Source organism: Phalacrocorax aristotelis, chromosome 1, assembly GCF_949628215.1.
Source record: "Phalacrocorax aristotelis chromosome 1, bGulAri2.1, whole genome shotgun sequence".
Taxonomy (NCBI): Eukaryota; Metazoa; Chordata; class Aves; order Suliformes; family Phalacrocoracidae; genus Phalacrocorax; species Phalacrocorax aristotelis.
The window spans coordinates 103,992,538-104,009,908 of NC_134276.1; the positions used below are offsets into that span (position 1 = coordinate 103,992,538).

Genomic DNA, 17,371 nt, shown 5'->3' on the forward strand with positions numbered 1-17,371 from the left:
ATAGAGGGACTCCTGATTCACATTTACAGGAAGTGAGCTGTGAATGTCATGATCAGGACTAGAGGGGCCCTGCCTCCGGCTGGGTGGAGGAAAGGGATAACCAAGTTTACCGGACTGTGTGGATCCGATGGCCTGGCACATCCGACCCACGGGAGTATAAAGCTTCAGTGGACACCGGCGCACAGTGCACCTTAATGCCATCACACATCTTGTCCACTGGAAGAAACTCAAGTGGCAACAGAAAATCTGAAGTCTTGATTGTCTTATGAGGAATTTATGATCGAATGCACATTCTGTGGTATTTTGGGGTAATGAGAATTAATATTCATCAACAATCTTAAATGAGAATTTGTAACCAAAAAAAAAAAAAAGGTGTGTTTGAGATCTGTAATGACAATCTTTCACAGCTGCTTTTGTGAGGGGGGAATAATTTAGCAACACTATAGCTGATGTTGACTTTCTAGTTTGTGGCGAAATGATAAAGTAAATGTTTCCTCCAAAGAGCTCCAGAGCTGTTTATGAGAGTTAGAGGCACACTTCTGAGACAGCAGCCTGGAATCTGATGTGTTGCAATATTGTAAATTGGTGTAATTTCACTGCACTGCCTTCAGCATGCCTTCACCCTATGGAAAATATCATTATAAGAAAAAAAATTACGTGACTTGTCTTTAACTTTTAGGGAAATGAATGCATGCTAAAATGTCCATATTGTTTTCCTCTCCCCATATAATGTTAGATCCTATCTACTTGTTTACCCACAGAAATACTTACATTTTTCCCTACTCCTAGTGGGAAATTTCTGCAGAAAGAAAATCCTTAAATGTGGAAAGGCCAGAAGCTTGTACAAGCTAAACAGAAGCAGGTTAAGATCAAATACAAAAACATGGTGTAAAAAGATAAGAGGTGACATAGTTTCAGAATAAAATATTTAGATAAGGATTATTTGGGACACTGCAGAGGAGGGAGGAGAAGGGATTAGAACTGAAGAGATGTGCTTTTTGTCACACTGAATTCTTCCCCATATTTCTCATTCCCCTTCATCCAGCTATATCACATTTGTTTGTTTAGTGATCTTACAGCTACACATATCATCTGTCACTTAGTAAGGACAGCGCTGCAGAAGACACCATTGCAAAGAATTCTGACGTGGCTTGTTTTTCGCAAGAACAAAGAGTCAGAATTGTACACTCCTTTCCTAGGGAGGGCAAATTCTGGTTTAACAGCACATGTTTCATACACCGATGGTACAAATACAGAAACAAAATAGATGAGAATTTGCCCTCAGTGCAACTGGTAGCAGGCAGCTTTTTAACGTGTTCTTCAGCCATTACCTACTGCATATTTAATTTCTGGATGGAAGCCATGACTACTGATTTTGCCTAAGTTTTTTTGGTCAAAAGGTACATATAAACTGCTCAGGAAAGTGATTTTAGGGGTAGTACTCTTTCTTTTTTTATAATTTGAATGGAATTTGCTAGTCAGTGTTGCCAGAAGAAGTAATCTTATCGCTGTTATTTGATAGTAAATTGCTGTAATAGTTGAGATGTAATATTTCAAGACAGGAGTAGTTACTTGTAAGACACTAATCTGATGGTCCAACTTTAAAACTAATAGATATTTTTACAGCTGCAGTACAACATCTTCCAAGAGCCCTGATAAAAGGTTTATTTTGTATTAAATGGTTGTATATATATGGTACAAATGGGTGTAGTTATTAGAGGTTTTAGATCCCTCAACTAGAATAAATTAAAAAAAAAACTGACACAAAAGTCTTGTTTAAACTATCAGGCATAAATAAATACACAATATAGTACAGAGGGTGCGGAACAGACCGTCAAAGTGTTTGCTCACGTTTTAAGCCAACCTTTCGCAAAGACACAGTGTCTGAACCTGATAACTGAGTTACCAGGGGTTTTTACCAGGTTAATTATTTGTGCTGGCAAAGCAGTTCATTGCCATGGCCAGTAGCACTTTGCTTAATTGGGCCCTTAACCCCTGCAAAGTCTCAAGCCCTGTCAGCTCAGCCAAGGTAGCGCAGCCCTGAGCTGGTCGCCCTTGAGCACAGCTGCATGCCTCACACCCTGGCACAGGGCAGCTCCTGGCTGTGGATTAAGGACATCAGTGGGGAAGCCCAGGGGGGACTGCTGGCACAGGTTTTGCTGCCTGGACGTTCACAGAAAGAGCACTGGTTATTTTGTCTGGAGGACAGTTCTTGGCAGAGCAGGTGGTGGCCATCAGCAGGGTGGCGGGAATGGCCAAATGCCCCGTGGTGACTCCACCAGTGCCAGGTCCCAGCGCTGGGGGGAGCTGATGGGCCCCTTGCCCATGTCTGGAGGCAGCAGGAGCAGGCATGCACACTCTCCAGGGCCTTTCTTATGGCTCTGCCCTTCATCTCACCCTGTCCCTTCCTTGGCAGGAGAGTCTCAGCTCCATCCTCACAGGCTTGAGCGAACCCCTTCTTTCTCAGTACTGGAAGCTCAGGCTACAGCGGGACACCAAGAACAACTGTAAGTGACTGCATGAGGCCTTCCAGGCTCTTGTAGAGCAAAGGCAAAAGGTTAGCTTAAATCGCTGCTGCAGGCACGCTTTTCAGACTCCTATCTTTGGGATTGTAAGGGAACGCTATTCTGTCTTAGATAAAAGTAAAGACTTATCTCTTTTCAAGGTTGACTTCTCTAAATGATCCAACGTACATGTCCCAGTGCTGCTGGGTGCCTTGTAACAGGCAGATAGGGAGGTATTCCAAATCTGAAGACATTTCAGCACATGGTTCCTAAGATGTTTTTTCCCTTTTCCCACAAAAATCAAAGAAATGGAAACAAGCAAACAAACAAAAAAGAACCCCACCACAAACCCACCCCCAACCGATTCCACCAACACTTTTGTGTGTAAAGGCAGGAATCAAGTGATGCCTCTGATCTTGCCCTGAACGGTTTGGGTTGCTTGATGCTTGCCCTGTTGTACACCTTATTCAAAACCAGCTTGCCTGTTTCTGAAGTGCACATCCCAGTGGATTACACTCACATTTGTGGACTGACTTGCGTGCAGGCTTTTTGGGCCATTAATTTTCTTAAGAGATACTAGCTATTGCCTCCAGATGTGTTGCTCCTGCTCTTTGTGTGCACTCCCCATGCTTGGGTCTATAAGGAGGGAGCTCAGCAGCCACTAACTCTGGTTTACAGGCACCATGGAGCATTTTGAACCTGAATGAGCAGAAACTTTTAAGAGTAGAATGTCCCTGCTCCCTATCCCCGTGTATGGGCTTGAGTCTGTTTCACCAGTGTGTTCAGAGACTGGGCAACCAGTAAGTAATTTTTATATCCTAATGGCTTCTAAATTGCTGATGATTTAACAGGAAGGGAAAAGGAGCTGGAAATGCTGACAGTGCAGGTATGTATTTCAGGAAAGCGCAGAATAAAAGAGACTTTTCAGTCCTTGAAAAGGATGATAAACACAAAGTAACAGAACACTGAAATTTTGAGGTGTGAACCACATACATAATTTTCTGATGGCTGGAAAGCTGTAACTGCATTAGTGGCTTTTTGCCACTGAACAGAGATAACCATACTGAACTTAGCGACCTACATCTGATGAGTATCATGAAGCCTAATTAATAATTGTAATGTGCTTACCAGCTGACAGGGGCTGTTGACAAGTGCTAGGTATTGTCATGTTTAATTGACAGGTACCTACATTATAGACATAAACTGGAAGATGCTCAGATACTACTGAGGTGAGAACTGTGTGAAGCAGATGGACAGATTGCTATCAATAAATATTGTTGAACTGCACTTTTAGGGGACTGTTTATGCCTATAATCTGTATTTTTCTCTTTTGATACTGATTAGAAGGGGTGACCTGTTACTGACTGTGGCTTTAAAGAGCTCCCTTGCCCTACATGTTTCCAAGGGTGGAATTGAGAAGTTGAGTACAAGAAATATATTAATTAAGTCCTGCAACACTGTATGCTCTTCTCTGTTTATCTGTCAACAGATATGAAGGGGCATGTGTGTAGCCTGCAGATCGACAGACCTTGTGGAGATAATTTCATATGCTCAGCGGAGGAAGCAGCCAAGCCACAACAGAAATCAGATCACCTGCAGCTGATGGGACAGCCAGCCTAATTTGGAGCTCCATTAGTTCTGTGCTTTGGTATGGTGTGCATTGGAGATATATCCTAATACCAGATCTTGGGCATCTAAGGACTTGCCCTTGAATCCCTCGCTGGGAGGGGAAAGAAACAGTAGCTGGCAGAGAGGTAATGAATCCAGGCAGGACTGAGGGCAGGAGTGCTCCTGGGACAGCAATTGATAGATTCAGAAATCCTTCGCCTTCGTCTCCTTGGACATAGGTTGATACATGTCCACTCTACCGAAATTACATTTGCAGGGCTGTATTTAGGCCTTCCCTCTCTGTGTTGTCATAAGCACCAGAATATCACTGTTCTGCGGCTGAAATAGCTCCTGTGGGCACCTGTAAAGCATTGTCTGCATCTGCCTAGCACCAACATCTACCTATGGTGCTCCTCTCCAGCAGGGATGTGGTGGCAGAGCACTTGATGCATATGTCATGGTGGCTTTTCTCTTCACCTACAAGCATAGTCACATGAAGCATCTGCTTGGATGGCTCTTACTATGGATTCACCACCTATGTTGGAGGAAGCTCCCGCTTGCCCTGGCATTCTGTTGGAAGCCACTTCTGCACAACCCTGCTGCCCCATGACATTCAAGCAGAGTCGTCCAGGGGGGCTGGAAAAGACGCAGTGCCTCTCTGCTCTCTGTGGCCCTGGGTGAGAAGGCCGGCATGCTCTTCCCAGGAGGGCTCGAGGAGGTGTCCCCACATGTCACTGTGTCACTTCTTTCCATGGAGCTCCCCAGTAGCCAGGCAAGTTGTGCAAGGTCAAAAAATAATTCAGCCTGTCTTCTGGTCAGAACTTGAGAGGTTCTTGTACTTTCTTTGGAACTAGAGACTGCCTGTGTTAATATAGTGCAATGGGAGTTTTGCATATGTCTTCGATAGGGTGGGAGCAGGACCCCATATAGCATGTGGTATTGGAGAAATTTTGTCATAACTGATCAGTAACACAGTATTTGATGCTCTAATTGAAACTCGATGGCTTAGTCTCACTTGGGCCGTTACAGAGATAGACTGGATATATATATATATTTAAAGGATTTATTTTTAATAGATTTCTTTCTCCTTTTGGCTTTATACTGAATTGAGCTATTCAGAATGATACTGAAGAAAGAATACTGAGTGACTGCAGTGGCTCTGGGTAGCTGAAACCAGGTGAAGGCTCAGCCTGCAACTTCTCCACTGTCCTGTGCTAGAGGCGGGGCAAAGATTAATGCTACTTTTTTTTATTTTCCTTCTATATATAGCCCAGGAGATGCATACACCTACTCAAGGCTCAGAATTAGATAAATGGACCATAGTTTCAGGCCTAAGGCAGTTGCTTTCTCAGTCAGGTCTGCTGTGAAAGGCAGGAGCATGGCTGTGGCACTGTGTTACTCCTTTCCTTTGCCTTCAGCAGACATAACCAAGAGACCACAGCTCCTACAGCCTGCCTTTCTGAAGAAAAAAATGTGTGTGTGTGAGAAGGTGGGAAAACACTATGTGTGGCGATTGCTTACCTCTGAAGAAAGGATAAGTATCTTTGGGAAAGAAATGGAGAAATATATTTTCTTTAAATTACTTTCCTTATAAAAAATTTATTTTTTTGTTTTTCATGGGAATTTTCATATAATATTCAATCCAATAATACTTCTTTCAGTGTGCAGAGAGAAAAGATTTGGCTTTTTAAATAGTTCACATGGAGAAAATTGGTGGCTTTTTATTTAACAACTTTTTAAACTTACTTTCACTGGTGAGACTTCTAAATTAAATATTTAGAATTTCTCTCATTGTTTAAATATTTCATTTGGAAATTTCATCTGATAATGAATTACATTGACAGAAAAGAACATTTGCTGCAGCATATGTTGTTGTTAAAAGCCAAACCCTGCTTGGATTGAAAAACATTGTCCTTGAAGAAATTGCACCCAGCTCTTCTCGTATTCCATGTGTGCATCCCAATCTCGCACTCGGGCAGAACAGATCACAATGCCGAACAAAGAAATGCAGGAGAAAATTGAACATTTTCCCAATAAGGATAAATTTAACTTATCAGAGGAGGTGCAGTGTCATAGCACTGATAATGTTTCAGGATGATTGCTGTACTTCTGAAAAGTATTTTTGTTCAGTACTTTAATGAAAGTAAGAGTGCGTTGTGCCAGCTGAGCGTGTGCCATCTGATGGTTTACATTTTAATAGACCAAATTCAAATGTGAGTTTGCTGGCATAAGCTTTTAGCACAAATCTGGGAGAAGGTGGTGATCTAAAAGACACAGTTGGGAAGGCTGCAAACAAATACAAAAACCGTCACCAAATGCGCAGATGCATTCTGCATTGCTAAAGTGCTGTTCATAGATGCTCTGTAATATCATAGGTCTGTCTCACACCAAGAGGAAACAAAGATAACTTTGGGCACAGACTGCCACCGCAGGCAGAGTGTCCTTCCCACCTTGGTACACAGAGAGTGGCTGGACCAGGGAATGTGGGAGATGGGAAGCTCTCAACGTGGAGCAGTCAGTACGCATATGCAGGATATGGGGGCAACAGCTGCATATTGAAGCATGAGTGAGTTGAATGACAGTTTGGGTACGTACCTGCAGTTTTCTCAAAAAGAGAAAAGGATTTGGACAGGTAAGAATGGAAACCCAAGGAGCTGCAGCTCCCAAGGATCCAGGGCTTATAAGCAGTCCCCAAGAGAGGAGCTCCCTGGAAGCCAACGATTTCCCACTGTGGTTCAAGTGTGTCATGGTTTAACCCCAGCCAGCAACCAACCACCACCCAGCTGCTCTCTCCACCCTCGGTGGGATGGGGGAGAGAATTTGAAGGTTAAAAGTCAGAAAACTTGTGCATTGAGATAAAGACAGTTTAATAAGTAAAGCAAAAGCTGTGCGTATAAGCAAAGCAAAACAAGGAATTCATTCACTACTTCCCAAGGGCAGGCAGGCGTTCAGCCACCTCCAGGAAAGCAGGGCTCTATCACGTGTAATGGTTACTTAGGAAAACAAAATGCCATCACTCTGAATGTCCCCCTTCCTTTGTCTTCCCCCATCTTTATATGCTGAGTATGATGTCATATGGCATGGAATTTCCCTTTGGTCAATTGGGGTCAACCGTTCCAGCTGTGTCCCCCTCCAACTTCTTGTGCACACCCAGCCTGCTCGCTGGTGGGGTGGGGTGAGGTGAGAGGCAGAACAGGTGTTGGCTCTGTGTAAGTCCTGCTCAGCAATAGCTAAAACATCCCTGTGTTATCAACTCTGCTTCCAGCACAAATCTAAAACACAGCCCCATGCTAGCTGCTGTGAAGAAAATTAACTCTATCCTGGCCAAAACCAGCACAAGGTAAAAAGACAAACAACCCTTCAATCACCCCAGGATTACTGCTTTTATTTTTTTTTCTTCTTTTTTCTTTCTTTTATGCCTTTTGGTGAGCAGACAACTAACTTTGCTTTGCCTTTGGTGATCACTTGGGCTAAAATATGTTTCAGAAAATTTCTTGTATGTTTGGTCAAATAATATGAATAATACTGAAATGTCAAGAAAGTTCTTTCTTTTTCTTGCCTCCACTCATCTGTTTCATCTAGAGCTCATTTCATTCAATTAGTCATGTAGGTATTTCATGGTAAACTTGTAAAGGTTTATTGTCCAGCACCCCAACTAATTTAATAGGATATTGATCTGTAAATAACGTTCCAGCTGGAACACTTTGTCTTGATCTTGAAGAGTTTGGGCATTATATATGGGCTGGTGTTGCTATTGCTCCACAAGTAGATCTCCTACAGAATTCAGCAGGGGTCCACCATGGGAAAAACTGGTCTGTAAGAATAACGTCTACCCTGACCCATGTTACTAATGGATGCAGCAGTGAAAAGCCAAAAAAAAAAACCAAGGAGAATTTGCAATAACAGAGAAAGGTTTAACCCAGAAGCAAACTAGGACATATGGCTTCCCAATCAGATTGGAGAAGTGGCTAAAGGAGAAGACATTGAAATCCCCCTTTATACCATATTTTGATCCTTCCTCCACTTTTTAAAGGCTTTCTAGTTATATGCACCTGCTTTAGGTACCTTTTTCTAGAGCGCCACTGACAATTATGATGTTTACAAGCAGAAAGCTTTGCCCGCTTTGAACTTTGAAAAGTGCCTTTGGGGGGGTTGCACCCACATATAAAGAGTATGTAGAGTATGAGTATAAGTTTGCTCCCCTAGGCCAGCACTCAAAACAACCCCAGCTGTGCTCTCATAAAAGTACTTAAGACTGGATTCCTGAGCTGGACTATTTCCTAACCATGTTGTGTATATGTAAAAGACAGCAAATGGTTGCTGCCCTTTTATTTTTGCAGGTGATAGGTTCCTGTGTGTGGAAACAGCAGCTCCTTCCTTCCTGCCCCTGGAACGTAGGACTCTGACCAGGGTAGGCAACTAGTGAAAAATGTCTACAAGCAGCAAACGTTTACAAGATGCCTCCGTCATCTCTCTCATCCCAGAGTTCAGGGCTATTTATAAGATGTGGCTAGTGAAAGATTGCAACTAGCACACACTTCATAGCAGTGGACTCCATGCTCTGCAGTGTTATTGCAGGCTCAAGGGGCTTTCTCTGTAAAACAGCTTGTATGTTTATGTTGTCTCTCCTACTGTCAAAAATGCACTGTGGAGACAGAAGAGGGAAGGGAAGGGCTTAATAAATGCTTGAGCGCTGCCTGGCATCTGAGTGGGTTTAACACATAAGAAAAGGTAAGGTTTGGATACGAGTTGACGCTGCTGCATCTGAGGCCGAAGAGATCTCAGGCACAGCTGCTGAGAGGAGCAGTGACGCCAGCAGTGCTGGGCTGTGCTTCAAAAGATTTGTGGGAGCACTCTGAAAACCTGCCAGCTGCTGGCTTCTGGCACAAAATGTGTATCACGTTACAGCGTTTGCCATGCAAAGGCTAGAACTCTAGAGCTTCTTTTGGCCTGCTTGAGGATATTTATTGTGTTACTGATTTGTCTGTTGTTTTTCCAGAAATCACGCCAAGCTGTGATGATCTGGTTTTGAAGATGTTATTTTGCTCATCCACAAAAATCCATTAGTGCTAAAGCCAGGTAAGCTATTGCAGAGGCAAAAGCATGTTAGAAAACTGGGACGAAAGCCTGGATTTTTTCTATCAAGGATAACAAAGGAAAGTCAAGAAAAAGAGTGGGAAGCCTATCCAGAAGACAGAAAACCAGAAGCAGGAAACACATGCTGTTTTGTATTTGTGTAAGGTCTTGACACCCCAGCGCTACCTCTACAGCATACATGTGCTGATTCTGTGCGTCGCAGATTAACTGCTGTGCTGAAGAAACAACACTCTACTTCAGTCTTGTTCTAACTTCACACGGCATATATTCTGAATTCGTGGGTTTGGTTGTCTGAGTCCCCCTTTCATTCCCTCCCCTTAGGTTATTACAAATAACTGCAAGTTTACTGTTATGCCTCAAAAATGCTAGACTGTTTCTACAAGATATACATTATCACCACCTTATACCAAAAGAGTAACATTATTAATTAAATTGAAAACAATCCTTATGTCCTCTGAATGTTTCCTCTGCAAAACTCTTAATAAGGATTCTAGGCAAGCAGGCAAAGCTGAAGTTTTCCTCTCATTTCCACCTGTGAAATCCTGCTGCAGACATTGAGGCACCTGGGGTATAACAGAAGACAAGCACTGGCCAGTTTTTTATCTTTAGTGATCTATCATGTCACACTCGTGAAAGTCTTATGGTTCAGGATGGGCAGCCCTTCACAGCAAGAATGTTAGGAATGCTAAAAATAAAAGCCTGGGGAGCTTTTAGAAAAGCAAATTAAATGTAATTTAGTGATGCTTCAATTGGGCTGGAGCAGAAATGCCACAAATGATAGGTTTTGTCTGTAGAAGTAAAACTTTTAATCAAATCAGCCTAGGCAACATTTCATTTCAAAGAAGGTCTGGCATCTGTGAATTGTAGGCTAATTGCAGGAGATGCTAGAGAATGCTACTGAAGCAATCACCTGAATGGGATAAACTGGGATTTACATTTTCTTTCAAACACATCAATCATGGAACTTCTTCTAAAACAATGAAGAAATATATTCATCTCAGACCTTCATATTCATGATCACATCTCTTTCTGTGTGAAGAAAAAAGTGACTTTATACAAAATACTTCAGGTTCCTACTCATTGCACAGCAGAGGGGCGATGGGTTTCAGTGAGCGTAAGCTAGGTATTTGAAGTCAGAAGTCAGCTTGCCTGTATGACCCCTTCTAGGGTCTCCCTCTAGGAAGAACCCTAGGAGAGAGGGTCCCGGGCACCAAGTACTAGAGTCTGGTGCCCGAAATATTCTTTAGCCTCCTTAAGGTGAATCTCCTGGAGCAGAATGATCCCCTGACATCTGGCTATGAACTTTATCTAGTCTGTTTTTCATGCCGCCAAGTGGATAGTTTTCCAGCGCTTCTGTTAGCACAGCATTGTCTGTTATTAATTCTCATGAATATTCAGCAACACAATAGGTCATTTCTTTGTTCGGGTGTCCAGCTTGTCATGAGGTTTCAGCTTTCATTAAAGGTGTACAGAGACAGATAGCACAGGAAGTTGATGCCTCTGATGCTCTTTAGCCACTGAGTATCTTCAGAAATCCTATTTTTGAACTGTGTGTCCCTCTTCTAAGTTAGGCAAATTTTCTGCATTAACACTTCACAAAACAAACAGAAGTTAAAAGCAGGGAAATTAAAATTTCTGCACCGCATGTTAATCCAAGGAGAACATCATCACATTGTCATGGATTTTATATGTGGGATTTAAAGCGTGGGGAGCAACAGAAGCAAATGTGTAAAGTTATTTGGGATATTAGGCAAAAAGATTTTCTGTGATGCTGTTACATTACTAGCGAGGGATAACTATTTTTTGCACTCCTGTCATTGTCCCTTTTGCCACCTAGATGATGGTCCCTTGTTAGTGGTAAGTGACGAAGAGAGAAGGTACAGGAGTAAAAGCTACCTCAATTGAAAAGAAGTGGCTCTTCAGTGAAGATGATTGTGAACGTATGTGACTCTGCTTGCACTAGATATGTTGAACTTGCTTTTCATGTTCTGCTGCATTAGTTAAAAGATCTTGGAGAGAAATAAATGCCAGGTTACAGTGTACCTGGGGCAAGCCATAGAGCAGTGCACATCCACTGACACAGTAATAATAGCCTTCCAAGAAAGAAAATGCTGAACAACTTGTCTGACATCAACACTCCTCTGTTTTTCCATAAGAGCATCAATAATCAGGATTCTTATAATGTGCCAGTGATGCGGGGTGAGATTTTTGGAGGTGTTGAGCTGCCACTTCTTCCCCCTCTCCCCACCTCCCCCTTAGCATCAGTGATTGCTGTTAACACTTCACAGCTCTGGAATTAAAAAAATGCTATATGCTCAGGAAGGTGAAGGACATTATGCTTAAAACATATTTTCCTGGTGTATTTTATTCCAAAACACCTTTAGTGGCTGAAAATGGGTTATGACAGGGACTTGGGGGCTGTTCTGCCCTGGTGGGGAGCAGTGGGTTCCCAGAGAAACTGTGAGAAATGGTGCTAAGTGGCAGCTGAGCTAATCACAGGGTTATCTTCTTACTTCACCCCTTCCCCAAATGGCGAGCAGCATTCAGAAGAATAGCGATGTAAGGAGGGTGAGAAGTCCCTTCTTGCTTTCACACAAGGGGATTCATTGGAGAAAGTTGTTATCAACGTGTCAAAGAGACAGGGAAGCAAAATGTCCTGACTGAGGAGTCCTGTTTGAAGCTAACAGACAGACCAGCCAAGCCCAGTCCTGAAATGTTACATGTTTCCCGCTCAGGCAGCGCTGTTGTTGCTTTAGGTCCACATTATTCACCAAGAGTATAGAACAACGGGTGCCTGCAGCTGACTTACTCACCCGCTCTGGAGAGGAGAAAGGGGAAGAGGGCAGAGCTGGGAACACGGAGCAGGAAAATACACTGGGCATACAGAAAAGCTTGACACTGACTTTAAGGATATTAATTCCTTAACCTGGAAAGGAAAGGAAAGGAAAGGAAAGGAGAGGAAAAAGGAAAGGAGAGGAAAGTAAAGTTCAATTCTGTATGTGCATATTTGTTTTACAACAAAATAACAGGATCCTGTGGCCAACAGTCAAATATGATTAGCTAGTCACACTAGTGTGTTTGAATACAGAGAATGAATAATGAGATTCTTGACTTGCCCCCTTCCTGTGTTTTAACTGTAAAACAGCAGATGCAATCCATAACGCTAAATAAGATTTCCCCACATTTCCTTTTGAAAATGGTTTTAAGCAAGATAAGGTACTAAAATGTAATCCTTCTAAGAATGTACAAATACTGAATACTTGACACAGACACACTCTTACCATGAATTTATATGGGAGCTTTAATGGTTTTGTAAATTAATCAATAACATGCCTAAATTATATTTGCTCAGCTAATTATTTTCCATGTCCTGTAAATTAGAACTTCAGTAGTCTCTAAGAAAAATCAGTCCTGCTGCTTGTATCACATGCTGCTTTACTTACTGATAGTTATTAAAGTGCTTGTTTATTTGTTTTGCTGTAGGCTGGTAGCTTTTTCTTTGCTGTTTGAGTGGCAACCATGGGGCTGTAAAGTCACGCAATGATATATATTATTATATATTTAATAAGCCAATTCTATTTTAGCAGAGAAATACTGTGAATTTATAGCCTTGCTTCAAAATCCTCCTTGTCTCACCCTTGGAAGATCAGGATTTAACCACCCTCTTCCCCCAAGAAGTCTTTGGGACAGTTTTGGTGACTGAAATGGACTTTGATTGGCTTCCTAGCTTCAAGACTTTGAAGGGCACAGCTTCAAGCATGGGATGGATTAGGTGACATCCAGAGGCTCCTTCTAATTTGAATTATTCCATGATTCTATGAATCTGGTCATCCAAGAAGATTTCCCTACTTGGTTTTCCAAAAGTCCTGTGCCCAGACCCCCTTCACTTATGGATCTGTATGATAGGACTAGTTCTCAGCATGCGAAGCAGCAAATTGTGATTTCAGTTACACAGATCCAGACTCTTTCATGCTCTAGCAGTCTATACAGTTCCTACATAAATACAGTAAGAGTTAGTGTGGCCTCTACAAATTAATGAATTAGCAATGTATACATTCTGCACAACAGAACCAAGTCACCCTTTACTGCTGGCCAGAAAATGACACCAGAGCTTGCAGCAGGAGGAGAGCTTTCCCCCCCAGAGCCCTTGCACCAGCAGTGCACCTCACCTTTGGGAGGAGGGCGCTGCCCACTCCCCTGTGCCCGCAGGCCAGCAGAGGCAAAGAGCACAGCAGGGCACCGGGGCATGGGGTCTCAGGGTGTGAAGCCCAGGGGCGGGCAAAAAATGACATGGGCGTTCAGCTCACAGGGCAGTCATGGTCCCTAACTCAGGAGGCCGTCGGGCCCCTCCCTCGCCTTGCTCACAGGCATGGCGAAAGGGGCTCAGACTGCCATGGGAGGCTGACTGATTGCAAGCAGAAGCCAAAATTGCAAATACATGTGTGTGGCAGGAGAAACACAGAACAGGCAGCGTAGTTGCAGTGGGATTAGCTACCTCTGAGTGCCATAGCAGTAAGAGCAAACCCCAGAAACCAGATTCCTGCTTGGCTTCTCATCCCTTGAAATGTTTTGGGAGCTGCCATCAGGCTAACTGCACTTTTCAAGGCAAGGTGCTTAGTGCCTTTGGATTAGGAAAGTCATGCAGACAGCAGGTTTGATTTCAGAAACATAAACAAAACCAAAAAGGCATAGTGGAAAGTTGCCTGGCCACAAATCAGGGCTCAGGGAACTGGAAACAAAAGGAGATGTTACCTGCCTTCATCCTTTCAGCATATCTTTATAAACAACAGGCTGCACAGAGGTTGGAAAAGCAGGTGGATATGAAAACCGTGCTGAATATGGAAAGATTTGTAGAGTGCTTCTTACTTTCCCTTGCCTGGTAACCATAGTTTTAAGCACACACACAGAAGCACACTTAGGGAGCATAAAATATGACATGTAAGTGCGACTTTTATCTTTTCTCTATCTTTGATATGCCAACAAGCTGGCATATGTAGCACCACGCTGCTCTACTTCTTTTGCATTTACTTTCTGTTTTTGAAGATATATATGGCAAGAAAAGAAATAGAGGCAAGAAAGTTCACATGAATAGCAGGAGACTAGTATTTCAATATCTAGCTAGTTATATCCTAAACTGATCTTTTACAGTGTAACAAATTAGGTCTTGTCTTAACATATGGAGTACTCCTTTATAACCAAAAGTCCTAGTTTGTGCCTAATTTTTCATTTTCTATGTTAAGGCACATGCAGAGATCAGGATGAATACTTCATGCATGCATTTGTAGCTATATGAAGTTGTAAAAAGAATCCACTGTTACATGCCTGGGTTGCTTTCTAGATTTTTGACTAGTGATTTCCATCGGTCTGGCTTTCCCAAATGTCTTCACCTGACATTTTCTGGGCTTGTCTGCTGGTCACGTCACAAAAGAACTCTTGAATGAATAATTCACCTGCTGTCCATAATTATAATGTTTATTTTCTTTTGTAATTAAAATGATGTTTTTCGAAAGTATTTGTTTGTATATGGATAGCTCTAATAGGTCTTTACTTGGAGCAATGCTTTCCATCGCACTAGATTCCATCACAGGGTAATTGCTGGGTTCATTTTTGCACAGGAAAGCAATTTGCTGCATAGCTTAAATCACCATTTTGTAGACCTGATTGTGCAACCATTTAAGCATGTAGACATCTCCAGAAGCCTCCTATCCACATAACACTTGGTAGAGCAAGCGAAATGTATAAAGCTATATACGTATGCAGGTATTAGCAGGACTGAGGTCTCTTATTGTTCCCTCTACCTCTTAAATGGTCTTTTGCAGCTTTGATTTTCCTCTGCAGAACTCTTTCAGGTTCAGAGTTACTTTATCCTTTTCATTTGCCTTGTTCCTTGATCCTGTCACTCCAGTACCCTCCTTCAAGCTTCAGAACAAAAGTACTTTTGGGAGCAGAGGCCCCGTGGCAGGGAGCAGGGCTCTGCTTTCCTCCTGGCAATTTGCCACCAAGCCAAGCTGAGGCAGAATATTCTTGCTGGTTCAGTGCAACATCTTCAGTAACTGCACCAGTGCACAACTAAGTCTCCCTACCGAGACCAGTCCGTTTCCTTAGCACAGGCAAGCCTGTAGACAATAGCTACAGTTAAGGGTAGGGCTTTCTTTTTCTTTTTCTTTTTCTTTTTCTTTTTCTTTTTCTTTTTCTTTTTCTTTTTCTTTTTCTTTTTCTTTTTCTTTTTCTTTTTTCTTTTTCTTTTTCTTTTTCTTTTTCTTTTTCTTTTTCTTTTTCTTTCTTTCTTTCTTTCTTTCTTTCTTTCTTTCTTTCTTTCTTTCTTTCTTTCTTTCTTTCTTTCTTTCTTTCTTTCTTTCTTTCTTTCTTTCTTTCTTTCTTTCTTTCTTTCTTTCTTTCTTTCTTTCTTTTCTTTTTTCTTTCTTTCTTTTCTTTTTTCTTTTCTTTTTCTTTCTTTTTTCTTTTTTCTTTCTTTTCTTTCTTTCTTTTCTTTTTTCTTTTCTTTTTTTCTTTCTTTCTTTTTTTCTTTTTTCTTTCTTTCTTTCTTTCTTTCATAAGCAACTTCAATGTAAAGCATTTTCCTCAGAAGGTACATTTATCCTAAGTGGCTCTTCCTGGTTTACACACACCCTCTCCTTTCTCTTGCTTTGGAAAGTTGTTCCACTTGATTGCTCAGTTTGCCTCTTTGAGTCAGTGGTGGCGGGGGAATTATAAAGGTGATGAAGGTGCAGCCAAGGTCCATTTAGCTCGTGCCAGATTTAAGCTGATTTAAAGCTGTGCAGACTGACTCTGAAACTTTCTTTGCACAAAAGAAGAGTTTTGGAAAAAGTTGCTCAGTTTTTTTCCAGCAGTGTGTGCCTGGCTCAGGAAACCTGCTGAGGTGTGCTCACCTTGCAAAGGCAACATGGTCAGTGGTGCTTTGCAGATTGCCGGGCTGCTTGTTGGTGGCATTGGCATGATTGGGACATTTGCTGTCACAGGCATGCCTCAGTGGAGGGTGTCTGCCTTCATCGAGAACAACATCATCGTGTTTGAGACCATTTGGGAAGGTCTGTGGATGCACTGCATCAGGCAAGCCAACATCAGGATGCAGTGCAAGGTCTACGACTCCGTGCTGGCCCTCTCACTGGACCTGCAGGCATCCAGAGGGCTGATGTGTGCTGGGTCAGTGCTCTCTTTCCTTGCTTTCATGGTTGCCGTTATTGGGATGAAGTGCACGCAGTGTGTGCAGAGCAGCTGGCAAGCCAAGGGCTATATTATTCTGACAGCTGGGCTCCTCTTCATCCTCTCGGGTGCCGTTGAGCTCATTCCAGTCTGCTGGGTTGCCAACACTATCATCAGTGACTTCTACAACCCCATGGTCAACGTTGCACAGAAAAGGGAGCTTGGGGATGCCCTCTACCTGGGCTGGGTAGCTGCCTTCTGCCTCATTGCTGCTGGAGCCATATTCTGTTGCTTTTGCTGCTGTTGTGAGAAAACCAGAAACCACGGATATTCCGCACCAACTCACTGTCCCACTTACAGCCAGCATCTGCACAAGACGACCGAAAGCTCATACTCCAAAAGTCAGTATGTCTAGATGCCTTCTGCCTTCCCCTATTTTTGAAGCATTCAATCTGTCTGGATGGATTTCAGCCTCTGCACAGCAGGGCAGCTAGATAGCTGCCTTTGCTTTCTGCCCTGTAACTGCTGCTGTTGGGGCTGCGTTTTGGAGCTGCAGTTACCCCCAGTAGGCTCTGCTGTGGCTAATGCTGCAGCACGGACAATTCTAATGCATGGAAAGGTGAATGTTTAATATTATTTTAATAGTAACTTGGAATAGCTTTTGGGTTGTGTGGCTTTGCTTTGCATTGCATTTATGTATAAAACAGTTATAAAGGGTTTAAAGCTCCACCGTGATGTGAAATTCTGGCCTATTGAAAAGAAGAGGGGAGTTAAGCAACTGGTTTGGTTTGGGTTTCGTTCTTTTTCTTTCCTGCCTGGGGAACAGGGGATGCCAGTGAAAAAGGACAAGACAGTAATGGTTTAAAAGAAAAGCATTCACTAAGGGATTGATTTACTGTAGGTTTAATGGAAGGTTGCATAAAGAATTTATTCATCAGAGGAAGGTAAGCTGAAATATATGAAAAATATCCCTTATTTCAGAGAATAAACATAGCTCT

At 42.5% G+C, this 17,371-nt stretch overlaps 1 protein-coding gene across 1 annotated transcript; it reads left to right on the forward strand.

Moving 5' to 3' along the window:
* The first annotated feature begins 15,301 nt into the window (after positions 1-15,301).
* On the forward strand, positions 15,302-16,811 carry LOC142052142 (claudin-8-like). The gene has a single exon (XM_075081955.1). The coding sequence runs from the start codon at positions 16,114-16,116 to the stop codon at positions 16,786-16,788; it is 675 nt and encodes a 224-aa protein (XP_074938056.1). The 5' UTR covers positions 15,302-16,113; the 3' UTR covers positions 16,789-16,811.
* Positions 16,812-17,371: the final 560 nt, after the last annotated feature.

Coding starts and splice junctions, on each gene's coding strand:
- LOC142052142 (XM_075081955.1), top strand. CDS start 16,114: ATGGTCAGTGGTGCTTTGCAGATTGCCGGGCTGCTTGTTGGTGGCATT.